This window comes from Suricata suricatta, chromosome 5, assembly GCF_006229205.1.
Source record: "Suricata suricatta isolate VVHF042 chromosome 5, meerkat_22Aug2017_6uvM2_HiC, whole genome shotgun sequence".
NCBI lineage: Eukaryota > Metazoa > Chordata > Mammalia > Carnivora > Herpestidae > Suricata > Suricata suricatta.
In genome coordinates this window covers 151,290,487-151,311,630 of record NC_043704.1, presented here as the reverse complement: position 1 = coordinate 151,311,630, position 21,144 = coordinate 151,290,487, and the positions used below count along the sequence as shown (strand labels likewise).

General features: G+C 42.2%; 2 protein-coding genes across 7 annotated transcripts in view; both read right to left on the bottom strand.

Moving 5' to 3' along the window:
- Window positions 1-1,636: 1,636 nt before the first annotated feature.
- Window positions 1,637-12,427, bottom strand: ZNF660 (zinc finger protein 660). Of its 6 annotated transcripts, none has more exons than XM_029940521.1 (3): window positions 12,404-12,427; window positions 11,196-11,695; window positions 1,637-6,716 (listed from the first exon to the last, which is right to left on the bottom strand). In XM_029940521.1, the coding sequence occupies exon 3, from the start codon at window positions 6,536-6,538 to the stop codon at window positions 5,543-5,545; it is 996 nt and encodes a 331-aa protein (XP_029796381.1). In that variant the 5' UTR covers window positions 6,539-6,716; window positions 11,196-11,695; window positions 12,404-12,427; the 3' UTR covers window positions 1,637-5,542. The 6 variants fall into 6 exon arrangements, with proteins under 6 accessions (XP_029796381.1, XP_029796376.1, XP_029796378.1 ...); XM_029940516.1 differs by lacking the exon at window positions 12,404-12,427 and adding an exon at window positions 9,724-9,774 and having other exon boundaries at window positions 11,196-12,397; XM_029940518.1 differs by lacking the exon at window positions 12,404-12,427 and having other exon boundaries at window positions 11,196-11,299; window positions 11,374-12,397.
- A 7,434-nt stretch (window positions 12,428-19,861) lies between these two features.
- ZKSCAN7 (zinc finger with KRAB and SCAN domains 7) overlaps window positions 19,862-21,144 on the bottom strand; it is a 7,073-nt gene continuing 5,790 nt past the window's right edge. The window contains exon 4 of the mRNA XM_029938785.1: window positions 19,862-21,140. Within this exon, the coding sequence (XP_029794645.1) occupies window positions 20,105-21,140 (1,036 nt within the window). The 3' untranslated portion in view covers window positions 19,862-20,104. The remainder of the gene's footprint in view (window positions 21,141-21,144) is intronic.

The following is a 21,144-nucleotide window of genomic DNA, read 5'->3' as shown; positions in this document are numbered from 1 at the left end:
AGAGAGAGAACGTGAGCAGGGGAGGAGCAGAGAGGAAGATAGAATCTGAAGCAGGCTCCAAGCTGTCAGCACAGAGCCTGATGAGGGGCTCAAACCCACAAACTGTGAGATGATAACCTGAGCCAAAGTCAGACACTTAACCAACTAAGCCACCCAGGTGCTCCTAGGGGGACTTTTATTTTCCACTTAAATCCCATGACAAGTCTCACAACTTATGTTTTCCTCTGCTCCTGGTTGACTTTTTTTTTTATGTTTATTTTTGAGAGAGCGGGTGCCTGCCAGCAAGCGTGTGCTCATGAGCGGGGGATGGGCAGAGAGAAAGGAAAACACAGAATCTGAAGCAGGCTCCAGGCTCTTGAGCTGTCAGCACAGAGCCCAACACAGGGCTTGAACTCCCGAATCCCGAGACCATGACCTGAGCCAAAGTCGGACGCTTAACCAGCTGAGCCGCCCAGGCGCCCCTCCGTTCCTCGCTGACTTCTAGCGCATGCTTTCACCGAGGGCGCACCCCTATAAGCTTCTGGGCTTCTCGTGGAAATCTCAGTTCCAATTCTCCACCTCTTACAAGCCCACAGATTCAAGCCGCACCCTTAAAGCAGGTAAATCTACATTTCTTGGTGACCAATGTCCCCAAACTGCCTCACAGCACCCAAAGTATCATCACCCACTTACCTTTCTGGCTTCCACTTCCTCTTCATTTTAGGCTCTGTGGATTTATTTCACCTTCTTGAAAGCCCTTTAAAAGGATGTTTAAATTTTACCCAGATTTCTAGGTTTGTTTTACAGCCAAAAGGCGTTATGATTATCTATTTTGCCATACTGTTCTTTATACTTTTTAAAGACGCGGTCTCTGCTCAATTCTGTGGCAAGACAAACACTGCAAATGTGACAGCATTTTCATACTCAGTGAAACTGGATGCTAATTTGTCATGATCATACAAACATTGGTATATGTCTCAATTTTGTAATTTATAGGTTCTTCTGAAGGCAAAATGGACAGTCATCATAAAAGTAGTCATGTAAAGAGTCAAGAGAGTCAAGTCTCTTAATAGAAAATGTTCAATTCCCACTGCGCAAGTGTTATTTCATAGTTTCCTGGGCTCTGCTCCAGATTTGGTGGGCCTGGAAAACTGATCTGTATGCGTGCTGTTACCTCCCAGATTCGGAATTCATAGGTCTTAGTTTCAGAGACTGGTTACACCTTTTGCATGTCTACAGTCCCTGTGGCCAAACTGTGCCAGGTGCATTTAAATGTCAGTAGGAGTGGGAACTAGTCAGGTCCTGCATCTGTGTTGCCCAGAAAGGAGCCTGCCATCACCTTTATACTCCCTCAAGAGCCTATTTTCTGGAGCAGAAATGGCCTTCAAGGAACATGGCTGGTTTTATACACCCATCTGAGGTCTACCTAACAGTACAGATTTCAGACACAGGTGAGGCCAGAGAAAGGACACTTTATATTGGCTACAGAGCTCTCATTTCTGTAATATGACTATGAAAATAACAAGCTTCATGGTGTGTTTAAGTCAGAAACAAGCTAAATCACTTCATTCCAAAAACAGCTGCTTAAAGAAAAGCAAATTAAACTGTTTTCTTCCCACTCCGAACCAAGGAAGCAACAAGAAAAAAAATTCAGTGATATTTCTAACAAGTAAATAACAGATTTATTGGAGACTTTATAACTATGTCCTGCAAAAACAGTTTTCTAACATCATAGGTGACTAAAGACAGTCTAGTTTCTAAAAACAATCGAACAATATGAGCATACTATTTACATTAAACTGAATTGTTTATAGTTAGTACAAAAATAAGAAAAGGAAGTCTATCACTGAGAATACAGAGCAAACATGAAATTTGGTGTTATGGGATTTAAATGCAACAAAATTATTTAGCTATTTAAAGTCCTTTTGGGTTTTTTCTTCTTGGTTCCAAGTAAGACCTAATATAGTATACACCATCAATAAAAAATCTCTCTAAGCCTAGGGAATTTTCTCCTCTCTATGCAGAATTCTTTATCTTTCACATTTCCCTTTAATCAAGGCTATATAAAATGAAATTTTATTTCCATAGTTTCTCAACTAAAAGGAGACATATATATTTCTATTCCACACAAGAGCAATTCTACACAGCCAGGATGTCTGTGGCTATAAATATGACCTCTACATATTCCTCAGAAATATTCTGGATACTAAAAACATGCATGAGTAAGTGTGAGCACACAGAAAGCCAGCAGATAATAAAAACAGGGATGGGTAATACACAGTAGCTTAGTGATGTAGATTTCAAAAAAGAGCTGGGTTTTTTTTTTTTTAATGGAAAATCAGAAGAAATGGCTGTAACAACAGGCAAATGGGTTGAGGGAGACAAAAACTAACCATTGAGGGGCCGCAGAGGAAGCATTGCTATTAAGCAACAACCATAGCACCAGAAGCTGGAAAAAACACAAAGAGACCCTGAATCTAGGATGTACCATGAAAAGGTCTGAGAGTGTGGTAAGAACTTCATAATTAAACTCTGACTGAAGTAAACAGCTGGCAGTCTTGAAAAAGTCCCTGGAGGAAGGTAGATGATCAGTTCAACTTATATTGCAGAATATTTATCTGGAAGGGTATGGGGACCACTTATCAACAGCCTAAGACAAGAATCAGCCTAGAAAATGGGTGAGGGTCTATTACCATAGCTTGCCTGGGATGAGAAACGTGAAGATCTGTGTTCAGATCGCTAGGTTTGAGGTGACACAGTATCCTTCCAGAAGGTATTCACTCTTGAAGATCACAAAATCATTTAAGATGAAAAAGAAAGCCTATCAGACAAAAGAATCTCGGGCCCTATGACACAGTAACAGGAAAATGTTTCGGTCAGAAAGTACCTGCGCAGTAACAAAGAAGCCATCAACAACTCTGCTCAGTAATGACAAATGCTCAGAACATAACCTCTGACAGGCACACACGAAGCCAATGGCCTGTTTTCTTAGTTGTGACAGCCAGCAGCCACTAGTCATGGGGAGTTCCCACATAGGTAATCAGCAGGTGAGGATGGTGACATGACAGAAGGCATGGAATACTAATCACAAACATCTCCTTTAATTTTAAAAGGACACGTGACAAGGGGAAATGATGGAAGGACCTTTACTGCTATCGTAGCGTAACCCACTGCCCCATGTAGGTTACTCTACTCGCGTCCACCCAGACTCTCAGGGAAGTGCCTACCCAACATTTCTAGCCCTGGAATGCAGCAAATCCATTCCAGAGCCTCCAAACTTTGTTTTGAATAACTATGCAAAAAGGGACAATTTCATCACACAATTGCACGTAAGCCACCCTCATATCAAAATAGGACAAAACCAAACAATCCATTTTCACACAACTAGACCCTTCACAACCTTTTGCTTCTTTCTCTACAGTAACAGCAAGGCAGAAATATATAATCCTTAAACTAAATTACAAGGTGCAGAGATAAACCATAAGTCAAACTCAGAGGAGTCAGATAGCACCTTCCTTATGAAACCATGATCAAGTAAGTATCCAGATACAATTACCTTTCATAGAGGTGGCTATTCGGGAGAATCCCAACTGGTCTCCCACTCACGTACCGAACCAGCATGGCGGGCAGAGGCACTTTGGTATAATGAAGAAACCATGGACTTAACACTCAGATCTGAGTTCAAATCCTCATTCCAATCACTAACTAGCCAGTCACCTAACCTCAATGAGATGCAATTTTCTTGTACAAATGTTACGGGATAACAATATTTCACTACATGCATAAGACAAGTGGCATTAGGCTTAGGGATTCAGATCCTAAGTATTCCCACATGGATTTTTGAGCTAAGGTCTTAAAGGTTTAAAATGCTGGTTGAAAATGGGTTAAGGCCTTCTCAAAGGACCAGACATAAAGACAGACAAGAGGAAGGTAGTGAGCTCCTATAGTACTCACTGCGTAGCATCTCTCCCTTCTTTTGAGAAAGGTTTTTCTCAACGATAAGAGGGAGAAAGCAAACAGATCCGAAAGCCTCAGTTCCTTTCCTCACTTCCTGACTTTGAAAGAGTTGTGTGAAGAGAAGAGCTTACACGTTACTACCAGGAGGCTCCAAAAATGAAAGCCAATGTACTGAAAATTATGGGGTTAAAACTTAGGTTTTGTGAACTGCTCAGTTGCCAAACTAAATTTGGAACTGCTTACCTCCAGCCTTCCCCATAATAATCAATGTTCTTAAGGTTTTAGCTACTAGTACTTGACACTGTGTTCATTATACCTGAAAATGTCCTAAGTGCTGCTAGATAAAGGTTTTCTGAATCACTCTACGTGTTTAGAAACACTGCTCCAATGTCCCATACTTAAGCTATTTTCATTTACTATGTGCTAGCCTTGTCACACAGTACGTGCATTATCTCATTAAATCTTCACAACCCTGGAGATAGGCAGTTACTTCCTTTTTACAGATAAGTTGAAGGCTCAGAGCAGTTAAACAATTTGTTCAAAACTGACAAGCTAGTATGTGGCAAATATGGGATCCGAACTCATCTCTGATCCCAAAATCCACACTTTTGGCTACTAAATTGTACATAAATGAGAAGGCAGTGTCTTTCCCTAGTTTTAGATTATGCTGACTACATCTTTACAGGTTATGAACCTGCAATGGTTTCGATTTCATAAGAGAATATTTTTTTCTGGTTTTGTAGATATATGTTGAACAAATGAAGTCTCTATTTTCTGCAGATCCTTCTTCAACTATGGGCGAGAATGTAGTGACTTTTTGCTGTTCTTGTAACCTAACAGTGATTACGTAAGTGGATTATACATCATGTTGACAACCTGTAAAGTCAGCTTATTTTAAAACTGCAAAAGACCGATAACTAGTGTTTATGACTTAACAAACAGGAAATAGGCTCTAAAAGGAAATGACTTCCTCATGGCTCCACTGCTACTGAGTGCCAGTATTAGGGTGGAGTCCCATGAGTTTAGGGTCTATGTTCTACGCACCTTCCTAACACTGCTGAGTGAAAATGAGCATGTACTCATTGCATTTAAAAAATACTGTACTTTCCTGAATATAAAAGTAGTACATTCTCGTTGTGCAAAAGTCTTTAAAAAGCATAGAAAAGTATACAGAAGAAAATAGAAGTCGCCTATAGTCCTATTACCCAATAATAATCACTGTTAACATTTGGTTTGGTATTAATTTAAGTCTTATTTTTCTTCTATACGTAAATTTTTTGGGGGGGATCAAACTTGTTTTTCCTTTATCTTCCATTTTATACAAATAATTTCCCCCATGGCATTAAACATTCTTTAAAAATGTTCATAATTGCTGCAGAACCATCATGTGGATAGACCATTATTCATCTAAACCCTGTATTACTGAAAATCTAATTCTCTTCCTTCAGTTATATATGACGGTGGCATGAATATCCCTCTTAATCTTTGTCTACCTCTGGTAACTTCCTCTGTATGGAGTCTCAGCAATTGAATTAAGGTTGATAATAATGAACACCTGCTTTTCCAAAAAGGAACAGTTATGCCTACTACCCAAAATACGTGTTATTTATGAGGTTTCCTTCTCCTCGTTATGTTTTCTCTGGTGTTGAATAAGCTGTGAGCTGTAACGGTAGGCTTTCCCACACTCACAACATTTATAGGGTTTCTCCTTAGTGTGGGTTCTCAAATGCAGAATAACTTGAGAAGTCTGTCTGAAGGTTTTTCCACATTCATTACATTCATAGGGTTTCTCGCCAGTGTGAACTCGCTGATGATCAATAAGGTTTCGATTCGATGTAAAAGCTTTCCCACATTCATTACATTTGTAAGGTTTCTCTCTACGGTGAAGTCTCTGATGTTCAGTAAGGGTCTTCCTTAAAATGAAAGCTTTTCCACACTCATCACACTCGTAAGGCTTCTCTCCTGTGTGAATTCTTTGATGGTCCATAATCTTTGTATTAGAAACACATATTTTCCCACATTCCTTACACTTGTAAACTTTTTTTCCTTTGTGCATTCTCTGATGTTGAGTAAGGTTTGAACTACGGCTAAAGGCTTTCCCACACTCAATGCAAGTGTAGGGCTTCTCCCCAGTGTGAACTCTGTGATGTGAAATAAGACCTGAACTCCGACTAAAGGCTTTCCCACACTCCTTACATTCATAAGTTTTCTCCCCACTATGGATTCCCTGGTGCCGTATGAGGTGTGACTTACCACTGAAAGATTTCCCACAGTCACTGCACGTGTAAGGCTTTAGTCCAGTGTGGATTCTCCGATGAACAACAAGGTTGGAGCTATGACTGAAGGCTTTCCCACACTCTTTACACTTATAGGGTTTCTCTCCTGTGTGGATCCTCTCATGTACTGTAAGATTTGCACTCTGACTAAAGGCTTTCCCACACTCAGTACATACATACTGTCTCTTTTCAGCATGAATTTTCATGTTCATTGCAGTATCCAAGCATTGACTTCTATCTTTTTCAGATTCTTGCTCACTAACTTCTTTAAGTGTTTTATTATCTTTAACTGTCTTATGTCTGAAGTTTCTGGTCTTTCTTCTCATTTTCCCTTGCCTGAAGCATCACATCGATCTCTTGAGTCTTCTCTTTCCTTTCAGAGGAGGCTTCTAAATTTTGACTTCCCTGGCAACACCTCCGTGGGGGTCTCTTGAAAGTGTGAGATTATGACTTTTCAGGAATGATACTCTGGAATCAACATCTCCTCAGTCACAGTTTCACCATCTGACAGAAGAAAGAGAAATTGCACATGTCACCTGTTCTCTATACTAGAGGAAGGAGAATTATCCAAAGATAACAGGATGTGGTAGATCACAGGGCCTCACATGGAAGAGGAAATGTTCCAAGTCAAAGAGAACTGATCACAAATAAGATGACAAAAATAAGGGTAGACCCAGAGCCTGAGGTAAAGGCTTATGAGAAGACAGGACAAGAGCCCAAGGGGTCCAGAATCGGGATAAGAAATGAGTAATATAAAATCCACCCTGGTTTCCATCCTGTATTATACTCTACTCCCAGAATTGGAGCCATCTAACTCCTCATCTGGTCCCCAGACAAAATGAACTGAAATATCAGTGCATTAGCTCTTCAAAAACAGTCTGGTTTTTAGTTCTTGCTGACCTATGCCCCTAATACCAATGATATAGTGGCTGGCACAAAATGGATGCTCAAGAAGTGTTTTAATGATCAGCAACGGGGAAGGTCTTGGGGTATGACTAAGATTTTATCTTTCGCTCTAAGTCCAAGTATGAACCTAAGGCCCCGATATACATCCCTCTTGTTAAGACCTGTCTTAATAAGGGGTAACACCGTTCTTCCAATACCGGAGCCTTCTGGAGCCTAGTCACGCCATAGCCTACTTTGTCGGGACTGCTCTGTAGCTGAATCTAGCCACATGTGCTCGTTCTGCTTCTCACCAAGCTACCACTCTGACAAACTATCACTCAATCTACTGTGTGAACCTCAAAGGCTGAGTTGGGGAACAGGTGAGCTAAAATATGGCAGGGGAAACTCTGATAAGACCTTGCATGGTATAATGGTAAAGTATCTAGTAGTGATGAAAGGGTGAAAGTAGGAGATGGCACAACCAAAAGGCGCCAATACATGAAACCCATGTCATGAATGAGCAGGAACTTCCCAAAGAATTTACCATGAAACTTGGGTAACCCTCACATATCTCAAATCTGGAGAGGACTGGGTCATAAAAGAAAACAGAAAGATGACTGCATGATACAAACACATAATTCATGTTCCTTTACCATGTTCCTTTCCAGACTTGTCCGTGTTTATAGTCATATACTCACAAATATATGGTAGATATAATTATGCATCTGACTTCTCCAAGTTTTCATATGTAATCATACACATTGCTATTTAATTGTCACAAGATCATTTTGTGACTATATCATACACTGCCAATTGAATTCATTATAATTTACCTATAATTCTGCTAGCGTCACACATTTCTATTGTTCTCTGAGATTTAACCACTATTAGTAATGCTATTATGATCACTTTTTTTTATTTTCTTTTTGAGAGAAAAATAAATTGTGGGGAAGGGGCGGACAGTGAGGGAGACAGAGAATCTGAAGCAGGCTCCATGCTGTCAGCATAGAATCCAACTTGGGGCTCATTCCCACAAATTGAGAGATCATGACCTGAGCAGAAACCAAGAGTCAGACACTTAGCTGACTGAGCCACCCAGGACTCCCTATCATGATCACTTTAAACAATGTTTTCTTCCTCCTGAAATACAGGCCTAGGATAAAAGTTCCACAGGTGAGTTATTGAGTCAGAAGGTGTGAAATTGTTTTGCAGTACCGCCTTTGCTTTTCATAAAAGTTTGACCAGTTTCCATTGTCTCATAGCTTTGTGATAAGCTGAGTCACACTCTCCAGTTGTCCAGTGGTGAGTGCTCAAGACCAGCAAGAAAGGAAGAGAACCTCCTAGAGTTCATATCTCAGGAAGCTAGGTGCCACTAATGCCGTACAAGGAACACACACATACAAACTTGTGCCCAAGTATAAAGGGGAGGCAGAGAAAATGACAGTAGGGAGGTGGACTCTTATCAGGATCCTGAAGCACATCCAGCTGCCACTACCTCTCCCAATCAAACAGGAAGAATATCAGTGAGAAGCTAGGGGCCTGCAAAGCAGAGCCAGACAGTAAGTGAAGCCACTTCCAGAATTCTCCCTGAGAAAGCTGATGGTTCTTTCTGAGTTGCTTTTCCATTTGGAATCTTCTCAAACTCTTTTCTTCAAACATGTCTTAAAGTAGTAATTATTGAGCATCCTACTCTGTACACATCTCCGTTTTGGATCTAACAGGGAACATTTTTCAAAGCATTATTGCAGAAAAGGAGAAAAATACAAACTAAAAATATAAAATACATATTCTCAGTAGTATGAATGAATGGCTGGATGAAGAGGTGGGTAAATTTATATACTTACTGTTATTGAGGCCTCTCAACTTGCTAAGCTAACTGTGTTCTGCTAACTTGTATTTTTAAATTCTTTAAGTATTACTTATGAAAGGCTGGGAAATGACATTAGAGGAACGGATTCCCATAACTACTAGAACACAGGATTTCAGAGATTCTGAATGAGACAATGCCTTGAGGCCAGCTCCAGCAGGTCTCGTTTCCAGGCATGACTGACCTGAAGCTTCCCAGTCAGTCAGTGTCATAACTGTTCTATTGTTCAAGACTGCTAGGGAAAAGATCACTCTTGTGGCCTTGAAGCAAGAGGTGTCCATAGAAAATGTTAATAGCCAGGTATTTACATGGCTAATCCCCAATGTGACCTCTAAGGAGGTAATTAAGATTAAACAAAATCATAAGAGTGGAGTCTTGATCTGACAGGATTAGTGTTTTTTTTTTTTTATGTTTATTGATTTTTGAGAGACAGAGAGACAGAGCGTGAGCAAAGGAAAGGCAGAGAGAGAGGGAGACACAGAATCCGAAGCAGGCTCCAGGCTCTGAGCTGTCAGCACAGAGCCCGACGCAGGGCTCGAACTCACGAACTGTGAGATCATGACCTAAGCTGAAGCCGGACGCTTAACCGACTGAGCCACCCAGGTGCCCTTAGTGTATCCTTTTAATAAGACATAAGTGGGAGCTCACTTTTGTTTCTACCCCTACCTCCTCTCCCCCCAACAAACTGAGGACAGCCATATGAGCACACAATAAGAAGGCGGCCATCTCTAAGCCAGGAAGAGAGTCCTAAGTCCTTACCAGAAACTGAACCAGGTGGTCACCTTAATTTTGGGCTTCCAGGCTGCACAACTGTGAGAAAAGGAACGTCTCTTGTTAAAATTGCCCAGTCTATAGAATTTTGTCATGGCAAAACAAAAAGCACGCTCATGTAAGCATAAAGTATCACACCTACCTTTAAGGAGCTTACAATAGAGTAAATGGCAAAAAACGAAGAGACTACATTAAAATTTATTAAGTACCCAATCAGGAGGTGAAGGGGGCTAGGGGAGGGAGTGATTTACTGGGACCAGGAATGCTCGGGGAAAGGTGCCTTTTTGGCTGAGCCCCAGAAGAGGAAGGAATTGTTTCCTCAGAAGGAAATGGGAAATGCCTGGCACAGGGCCAGCGAACTTAGAAATAAGTGGGAGATTACATTCTCACACTGTTTCATGATGGCGGGCATTCTGTCCATTTTGTTCACCTTTGTCTTCCCAGTATCTAGCACAGTTCCAGGCATATAATAGGTCTGTGAGTTCAAGCCCCGCATTAGGCTCACTGCTGTCAGCACAGAGCCCAATTCAGATCCTCTGTCCAGCTCTGTCCCTGCCCCTCCCCCACTCTCTCTCGCTCAAAAATAAATAAAACAATTTTTTTTAACTGAAAGGAAAAAAAATAAAAGAACTGGGAGAAAATACCAGAGGAACTACTTGTTCTCAGGAGGAAAAAGGCTCGTGCCTTAAACATTAAACAAAGCCTGACCTCATGGCCAAATTGGGTAGATTTTACCATATAGAAATTTCTGTACTTTGAGAAAACACCTTAACAAATCTGTAACATAAACTAGAGTTGCCTTATACTAGAATTAATTGGGTGTAAGCCTGTATCACTCCTCCTCACAAGTAAACATTTAGCTCTAAGCCCCAGAGAGCAAGGCCCATGGTATTCATATGTGGATCTTAGCACAAGGAGGGCTAAGAAAAAGCTACATGATTTGAAATGTTAAACAAGTTCAAGATTCTGATTCCATCAGGGTGTAGGGATGGTTGAGACTTGCGTCTGACCTCCACTTGTTCATCCCTTTTGTGCTTCCTAACTGTCTGAACACCCTGACAAAATATTTGCAATCCTGGCAATGCTGTGTCAGTGGGGCTATCCAGGGGCCCCAACGCCCTAAGAAACTGACCGAGTCAGAGATTCTCAGAACACCAGAGCTAGAATGAATCATCCAGACCTCCTGGTGTCCTATATTAAAATGTAGTGATGGGGAAACTGAAACTTAGAAAAAAGCTGCGACTCAAGTCAAAGTGTCCTGACAACCAAATTTGAGGTCAACTATATTACCTTTCCTCCCAGACTCTACTCCTTAAGGTTCCTCCCTAACTCCCACTTCTCTGCTTCTTTCCTCCTCACTAAACAGCCATCCAGAAACGCTCCCTTTCAGCTGTGGCCTCCTTTCTCTACCATGTAGGATTCCTGTCCCCAGATAACAAATTTCAAAGTATAGGTCTCACCTGGCCAGCACAGACAGCCTCACTCCAAAGATCTGCCCAGGACAAATCTCGCCTGATCTCTTGCTTGGGTTTGGTGAGGAAGTTCCTAATGGGATGTTCAGTCACTGTAAACAGATGGAAATGATTGAGGTCTCTGAGAGCTCAACTCCAAGTGGACACTCAGGGCAGAGTCACGTACCTGGGCAACTTCCTTTCCCTTCACAGTCCCGCAGAACTGTGAGCAGTAAGGATGATAAGTTCCATCCTGAAGATGAGGAAATGAAGCTCCCAGAGGTTGAATGACTTGCCAAAGGTTGTGTGGCAGGTGAGAGCCAAATCCGTGTCTGAAAGTAACCCTCATTGTACCAAACCACCGTTGCTCCCTTTCGCTTGTTCTGCTTGATGTCTAAAAGTCCCCATATTCTTCTCTAACTGCAAAATGCATTCCAACGGCCATCCAGCTTTTTCCAGCAAGCGTTCGCAGCACAGGGAGGAGAAGGGAACTTTGCTGAGTCGAGTATCTTTAGAGAGAAAAACGAAGCCTTTCAAGGAAGGATAAGAGGAGAATGTTTTCTTGTTTCCTGGTTTTGAACAATTCCCTATTTCTTGGAACTCCTAGCCTCACAATCTGTTTTGTGTTTTCACCCCCTCCAGATTCTCAGGCTCGGCTTCTAACCCTCAGGGTTCTTCCATTTCTTCCCTACCACCGTTTTGTCCACAACTGTAACCACAGGACCCCGCATCTAGGGGTAGGTGCTCCATAAGGATTTGCTGAGTGAGTGAGTGAATGAATGAGCGAGCAACCTTGGGCAAAACCTTGTCCTCCTCTCTCGAGCTCCTTTCTTCCCTGGGAACACAGCGGGGGCTGGACCGGTGCTCTGATTCAAATCCGGGTGGAAGAGGTCGTGAGGAGTCCTTCGAGCCTGGCTGGGATCCCCTCTGCTACGGCCAGGGTAGCCTGCTGACGCGGCGCGGGGGTGACAAAGTTCGGCAACCTCTACCAGCTCTGTCAGAGCGAGCGGCTACGCGGGTGAGAGAGGCGGCCCCGGACAAAGGGGCGGCACCGAACGAGGGGACGGAGAGGCCCACGGAGAGGCCCACGACTTCCCAAGGAGACACCTCCTCCCTGTCGCCGAGTCGTGCTGCCAGGAAGGAGGCCCGGCTCCCGGGCGGCGACCCCACCCTCCCCCAGGACGCGGAGCGAGCCCCGACGCCGGGCCGCCACATACCCCTCACCGACAGCGCCCGACCCGGTCTTGCAACACAGCGGAGAAGGAACTGCGTCACCGCCGCCCACTAACGCCGGTGCTCACCCTCCGGCCCTTCTAGGCACCTGGAGGTTTCCGCATCTCTGTGCCCGGAGGCCTCTTGCCCCGCCTCCCGCCCAGCTTTTTGCCCTCCCATTGGCTGGGAGGGGGAAAGGGCTTGGAGAGTAAAGACCCTTAAATCTAGAAGGCACTAAAAGGGGTGGAGCCAGGGAAAGAGACTTGGTTAGGGCGGGAAGAGGAACCAATCGGTTGAGAAGCCCTTCTCCATCCCAGAGGCTCCCTGAAGTCACAGTCATCTTTCCTTCCACGGATCCCGAGCCTTGCAGCCTCAAAGCCAGGTCCAGTTACCGCTTACCGGCAGCGAATAAAAATACGTATTGGGTGCCTACTAGGTCACTGTTTTAGAAACTGCAGATGAGATAGTGAAGAAAATGAACTCGCTGCATCCTGAGGCTTACTTTCGAGTCAAGGGATGCAATGATAAATAAATACATCTGGGGGAAGAGTAGTCCTAGCAAAGGGACCATCAGGAGCAAAGGCCTTGTAATTGAGAGGGAGGGTGGGGCACACACTTCAGTCCTTATAGACCATAAGGACTTTGGATAGTCAGGAATAATATTGGAGGGTTTTGGAACCAAGGAGTGACATGACCTTACCTTTTTCTTCTCTTGCCACATATTCAAGGTTTATTAGATATTAGATACAAAAGAAGGCAAGAAACTTGTTCCCACAAATTCTGTGAATGTTTTTTGCTGGTAGTCCCTGGTCATTCTGACAAAAACCTGACATGGAAATTTCAGTAGCAGACATAACATTTTAAACATTTCCTTTGGGGGCGCCTGGGTGGCTCAGTTGGTTAAGCATCTGGCTCCAACTCAGGTTCATGGGTTTAAGCCCCGCGTCGGGCTCTGTGCTGACAGCTCCGAGCCTAGAGCCTGGAGCCTGCTTCAGATTCTGTATCTCCCTCTCTCTCTGACCCTCCCCTACTTGCACTGTCTTTCTGTCTCTCAAAAAAACAAAACAAAAACAAAAACATTTGCTTTGGCTGTTCTATTGGGAACAGTCTGTAGGTGGTGAGAGTAGAAGCTGGGAGATTAAGACGCTATTGTGGTATTCCAGATGAGAAACGATGACGGCTTGGGTTAGTTTGGAAATGATGGAGGTGACAAGAAATGGTTCTGTGCATAAAGCTGATATTTGAACAATGCAGGGGTTAGGGACAATGACCCTGTGCAGTAAAACATCCACATATCACTTTTGACTAGTGTTAAGCATGTTGATTAGAAGGCTTACAGATAAGTCAATTCATACTTCCGTAGGTTATATGTATTAAGTACTGAATTCTTACAATAATACCTTAATTTTTTTTTTTCATTCCTAGGCGACACGGTCCTTCTGTGAGTTTTCTCAAATTGCCCTACACCACCAAGGTTTCCCGGTAAATTTATTGGGAAAAAAAACACCCACATATAAGTGGTCCCATTCAAACCTGTGTTCAATAATCAACTATATTTCGAAGGCATGGTCAAAAGGATTTGCTAATGAATTGCTTGTTGTTTATGGATGACTCTACGTCACTAAGGTAAGCAGCCAGAGTAATTTTGCCTTTTAGAAATAGAGTAGTCTGAAAGAAGAATGGTTTTAGGGAGAAGGATCAATAGTTTTGTTTTGGATGTGTTAAGTGAGAGACGTCAACATTTCCATCCAAGTGGAAATGTCAAACAGGGAGTTGGGATAAAAGTGTACCAGGAGCTCTTATCCATTAGCTCATGTAGGTGGAACAACAACCCTGCCACATTTCAAGGAGAAGACTGAGAAAACGAGATTCAGAGAATGATAAGACTTACACAAGTTCACACCCCCCAGTTGATCCTGAAAGTAGAACTCAGGTCCATGACACCATTGTCACCATATCAGAAAACACTCAAGAAAAATATTCATGTACATTAAGACCATTAAAACCAATTAAGTCTAGCTTTTTCATGTATTCTTTTATTTGAGGGAGGGGTCATTAATTCTGAGTCAAGATGGTAACTCCATGTTTGGTCCCAGGAGTGATGATTACTCAATATTCTAGCCCAGTTGTTCTCAAATTTTAGAAAATATGAGAATCCCTTGGACCCATGTTAAAAATACAAGTTACAGGGTGACTGGGTGGCTCCATCAATTAAGCATATATATATATATATATATATATATATATATATATATATATTATTTAAATGTTTACTTATTTTTGAGAACAGAGGAGGGGCAGAGATGGGGGAGAAAGGATCTGAAGTGGGATCTGTGTTGACAGCAGGCAGCCCGATGCAGGGCTTGAACTCATGAACTATGATCTGAGCCAAAGTTGGACACTTAACCAACTGAGCCACCCAGGCACCCCAAGCATCTGACTCTTGATTTCAGCTCAGGTCATGATCTCACAGTTCATGGGATTAAGCCCCACATTGGGTTCTGTACTGTCAATGTGGAGCCTGGTTGGGATTCTCTCTCTGTGATCCTCCGCTGCTAGTGCACATTCTCTCTCAAAGATAATGTATTAATAAAATACAAATTTTAGTGCCTCTCGTTCACAAACGACACAATCTGACACAATAGAGTCTGACAAAATCTATTCACTCAGTCCAAAATGATATATATCTGTTCAGAAACGGTATTTCGAGGGTCACAATTGCCTAAATATTCAGCAATTTTCCATCTTTATCATGACATTTGCCAGCTAAAGAAAATTCCAACTCCTATTTGGGTAAATGAAGTCAATATCCAATTATTCAGGTCTCACTTTACTGGTCAAAATAGTGATAATGCAATGCTTCCCTTTGGAAATTCACAATCTATCTGAGGATAGGTCTCTCAGGGTTTTAGAAAGGATCAAGATACTTCACTTCAAGTGATATATGCACCCCTATGTTAGCTGTAGCATTATTTACAATAGCCAAGATATGGAAGCAATCTGTGTTTATTGATAGATGAATAAATAAATATGTGCTATTGATAGATGAATGCATAAAGCTTCTTGTTTGGGACAGGGCAGGTAGGGGCCCACCTTTACTTCTGCCTCAGTACAAACTGTTCATTAACTTTTGCTCTAGCATATTGCTCTGGAAAACTCAGAGGCCCCTGACGAGATGTACGACTTCTCTTATTCTTGTAGATGGTTGGAACTGCCCAGTTCCTGATCCTACTGTTCAAGTATCCCACAGGTTCAGTCAGAGGAATACTTAGGGAACCCCTGAGATGAGGTGGCTTGTCTAGTTTTTCCCACGAGGCTAAGGTTTCTTAAAGAAAAACCACAACTATTTCATTGCTCCAGTGCTCGTTAGGATAGATGTCCCTAATAAACATACAGTTCAGAGAATCCAGTTGTTAGTGGTTTTATATTTAGCACCATGGCAGCTGTCATGGCCACCTCTTCCATAAATGGTCCCTGTAATAGACTGCCTACATCTCAAATCCTACGGGCACCAGTGTTGTGGTTCCCAAGGGAAAGCCTGAGTGTCATTAAGTTTTGCTCACTGCCAAAGCAGCCTATATGCTGACTGGGGAGTTTCATTGGTGGTGCCTTCTTGACATCAGGACATGCTCTATGACTTGGCAGGGCTGCTCTAGTTGTGATGTAATTGCATTTGTTCTGGCCCCTCCACCCTTGGGAAGCAACATAGACTGTCACAGACATAGACAGCAACATAAAGTCTCAGTAAAGGGAGATAGCATTTTTCAATTTTGCCCCAAACGGGACACAAACTATATAATTAATGTATACAATCTAAAGACTGGGAACATTTGTGCCCCATGGCCCTGACATGAAGTGATGGTTACCACTCCCTCTTCAGTCTGAGGGCAATATTGTCCTGTGATTACTTTGTCTAATGATCTCACTGTCGCCAAATCCTGGATAACTAGGTGCATCTCCATTCACAATCCATATGGCCCCAGGATGGGAAACGGAATATCTATAAAAGCATCATCCACATAGAAGACAATCCAACTAGAAGGGATCTGGGGGAAAGGGCTGTTAGATGATCAGAAAATGTCACCTGTACATTCATTTCTAGGAACTTTTTTAAGTCAATGGACTGGGCTACCTAAAATGAAAACAACATTCTTTTTTAATGAGCCAACAATTCCTCAACAAGCAAAACTTGAGGAAGACCCATAGGTCAGAAAAGGGATGGGTCACCATACAGTTCTCTTACTGCGCTTATATAAAGCATTCACATGCCTTAACAGGGGTTCTGTACCTCATCTTACTTGGCCCTGTACGTACATTACTGGGAAGACTTGTGGTACAGTGAGGAATATCGACATCGTCCTATTCTAGGTCAAACAGTTGCACCATTAGTTACCCGGGGACAGCGGACATGACACCTTTCCTTTCCACGCTGGAACAAGTGCTTCCACAAGGCTCCATCAGGCCAGAAAATGTCCTGATGTTAGGGTCATGGATGTATTTTTCCATGAAGCAAAAGCTACCCTGTGAATACTCACAATTTGTCCCTAACAACTAGAGATTTTCATGAAGTGGAAGTTTTCACGAATGTATCTCTTGTAGCACACCAGGAGGTCAATGCCTCAACAGAAATTCTCACATCTAGTAGAGAAATGGGTACTGAGTATGGTCTTACTCAGTAACTTTTTAGTACCCATAGTCTCCTGACCTTTCCTACTAGATTTAAAAGCTGAATAATTAAGGTTGGAGAGGTACAGATATATATTTTATTTTTGTGCATAAGAGGTAAGAGGATAATGTGCATATGAGGTAACAGGGTAAGTGTCCAGCTCCTAGCACCTTTACCATCATATCTGACCACTTAAACTACCTCCTGGGTGTAAATGCAGACTAATTTTTTAAAATAAAGTGAGAGTCCTTTATGCCACGATTTAAACAGTCCAGTAAAAATGACTTTCAGATATATATTCTAAAATTTACAGAGGGAGAAACCTAAAGAGTACACCACTGAAGAAATCAAAACGTTGCTAAAGATTTGTCCTCCCCAATTAGCTCCTCCTCAAAAAAGAATCTGGCCACTATTTTCAGCCTTCAAGGAATAACTCCTGTATTATGCAAACTATTTCTAAAACAAAAGAGAAATAAACTTTCCATATACATTTTGGAAAGCCAGCAAAACCTTAGTAAATTAAATCTGGTTCTCTACATTTAAAAACAAATCACTACAAACAAGTGGATTTTATTCCAGGACTTCAAGAAAAGTCATTTGGAACCTTGTCAAAAAAATATGAATTACAAAAAGAATAAAGGACCTACATCAACACTTTTTTTAAAAAAACTTGAGGGGCGCCTGGGTGGCTCAGTCGGTTAAGCATCCGTTCGGCTCAGGTCATGATCTCACAGTCCATGAGTTCAAGCCCCCCATTTGGCTCTGTGCTGACAGCCCAGAGCCTGCAGCCTGCTTCAGATTCTGTGTCTCCCTCTCTCTCTGCCCCTCCCCTTCTCACTCTGTGTCTCTCTCTTTCAAAAGAAAATAAAGAAGGAGACTAGAGATGGTGGTGAGGATTTGGAGAAATGGGCACCTTCCTACACTGTTGGTGGGAATGTAAACTGGTGCAGCCACTCTGGAAAACAGTGTGGCGGTTCCTCAAAAAATTAACACTAGAACTCCCCTATGACCCAGCAATAGCACTGCTAGGGATCTACCCAAGGGATACAGAAGTGCTGATGCACAGGGGCACATGTACCCCAATGTTATAGCGGCACTTTCTACAATAGCCAAATCATGGAAAGAGCCTGAATGTCCATCAACTGATGAGTGGATCAAGAAGACGTGGTTTATCTATACAACGGAGTACTACATGGCAATAAGAATGAAATCTGGCCGTTTGTAGCAACATCAATGGACCTCGAGGGTGTCGTGCTAAGTGAAATACATCAGGTAGAGAAGGACAGATACCATATGTTTGCACTTAAAAGTGGAACAGGAGAAATTTAACAGAGGACCATGGGGGAGAGAAAGGGGAAAAATAGTTAAGGAGAGGGAGAGAGACAAACCATCAGAGACTCTTAAATACTGAGAATAAACTGAGGGATGATGGGGGTGGAAGATAGGGGAAGGGGGTGATGGTTATGGAGGAGGGCATTGGGTGGGATAAGCACTGGGTGATATATAGAAACCAACTTGACAATAAACTATAAAATAAAAATAAAAATAAATAAAAAGTTTTTAAATTAAAAGAATTAAACAACTCTAAGTATAATAATTGCTATCGTGGGTACTATGTGCCAAGCGCTGTTCTAAATGCCTTACACTTACTTATGAATTAATTTTACCCTCACAACCATAGCTGTAGTTTACAGATGGAAGAACTGACACACAAGGAAGCTAAATGACTTGCCCAGGGCCACACGCCCTAGTAAGTGATGGAGTCAGGATTTGAGTTAGAGTACTAGGCCCCAAATCAGTTCTTAACTATTATACTATCTTGCTTCTTCTAAAAACAGAAATTGAAGGAAACCTCCTAAACACAATAAAATATTAGAAACCAACAACGAAGTAACAGTGGTGAGATGTCCAGGAGTACACGTAGAAGTTCTCAATGAGGCCCCTGTATGTGATATTCTACAATGAGATGCCGCTTCCATCATTAGAAGCTTCTAGTCTAGCTGGGGCAAAGAAAGGGATATCACGCCCAATTTAAGGATGGTCCACCTAGAGAGCAGAGTTTTTAAAAATTATTTATTAAATTACTGTATAAAATTATCTATAGGCTAAAAGAAATGGATACCAGAACTAGCCTCAAAAAGCCTACAGTAAGTGGATATGGAAGTATACACATTGAGAATAATTGACAAGGTAATTTAACAACAGTTGCACCAGCTAATTGGAAGCAGTGAAGTCAAATGAATAGATGTTTAAGAAGAACAAAGAGGAATTTCAAGAAAGCCTTTGGGAGATGAGACAGATCTGAAAGATCTAAGGAACATACATTAGCAAACAGGAAGAAAAGGTTTTATAGGTAAGGAACACAAGTGATGAGAGTCTGGATGATAGAAGAATATTTAAAATCTACATGGGAATGGGGCACATGGGTGGCTCAGTTGGTTAAGCATCCGACATAGGCTCAGGTCATGATATTACAGCTCCCGAGTTCAAGCCCCACCTTGGGCTCTGTGCTGACACCTCAGAGCCTGGAGCCTGCTTCAGATTCTGTGTCTCCCTCTCTCTCTGCCCCTCCCCCTCTCCCACTCATGCTGTCTCTCTCCCCTTCAAAAATAAACATAAAATAACTGTAATATATATCGGGAGAAATTTGCCGAGAAAAAGAAAAAATGAATCTGACTTGGAAAATGACTTATGTAGATGGTAAAACGTAAGAGGGATATAGTACACTAAGAAACACAGATTCTGTCCTTGAGAAGCACACAATCTGATTATGGGATACATAACTGAGAAACCAAAATTCTCAACAAATTAAATTTAAAAAAATGAACAAACGTATAAAGGAACTTACGAGCACATGAAATGCACAGCCGTTACTTTACTAACAGTGGGAAAATTACACTGTGACTCCCACTTTCCTACCTTCATGACCAACCAGAAAGTATGCAGAGAATGGCACATTTTGAGGAGCAGTTTTAAGACACCAGATTGAGCTTCCTTCTTATTAAAAAGCTCGATACAGAGTTCCTTGGAAAATTGTGTCTTAAAAACACGCGCGAGCCGGCTCTGAGTGCTCGTCTCCAGTGTGAGTTCGCTGGTGGTGATTAAAAGTGGAGCGCTGACTGAAGGCTTTCCCGCACTCAGTACACTCATAGGGCTTCTCCCCAGTGTGGACTCTCTGATGCACGGTGAGCTGTGAGCTGTCACCAAAGGCCTTCCCACAATCACTGCATTTATAGGGTTTCTCCCCAGTATGGGTTCTCTGATGGACCATGAGACTGGAGCTATAACTGAAGACTTTCCCACACTCATTACATTCATAAGGCTTCTCCCCAGTATGAATTCTCTGGTGTATAATGAGGTGCGAGTTTTGATTGAAGGATTTTCCACACTCGTTGCATTGATAGGGCTTTTCCCCTGTGTGAAGTCTCTGATGTCGAATAAGACATTTACTGAGACTGAACGCCTTACCACACTCATTACATTCAAAAGGTTTTTCTCCAGTATGAATTCGCTCATGGTCAACAAGTTGAGCGTTCTGATTGTAAGCTTTCCCACATTCACTACATTTGTATGGCTTTTCCCCAGTGTGGAGGTTCTGATGTCGAATAAGACACTGACTCCGACTGAAGGCTTTGCCACATTCATTACACTCATAAGGCTTCTCACCAGTGTGGATTCTCTGATGGTCAGTAAGATTTCTATTAGAACAGAAAGCTTTCCCACATTCACTACACTTGTAAGGTTTCTTACCGGTGTGAAGTACCTGATGCTGAACAAGACTTTTACTCCGAATAAAGGCCTCACCACACTCATTACATTCGTAAGGTTTCTCTCCAGTATGGGTTCTCTGGTGGTCAATCAGTTGGGAACTCTGAGTGAAGGCTTTTCCACATTCGTTACATTTATATGGTTTCTCACCATTATGCAGTCTCCGGTGTTGAATAAGATGGGAGCTGTGTCGGTAAGTCTTTCCACACTCACTGCACTCATAGGGTTTCTCCCCTGTGTGGGTTCTGAGATGAACTATGAGCTGAGACATCTGCCTGAAGGTCTTGCCACACTCATTACACTCATAGGGTT

Bases quoted from the DNA above. Each gene is read 5' to 3' on its own strand.
- ZNF660 (XM_029940521.1), bottom strand. From the start codon at position 6,538: ATGAGAAGAAAGACCAGAAACTTCAGACATAAGACAGTTAAAGATAAT.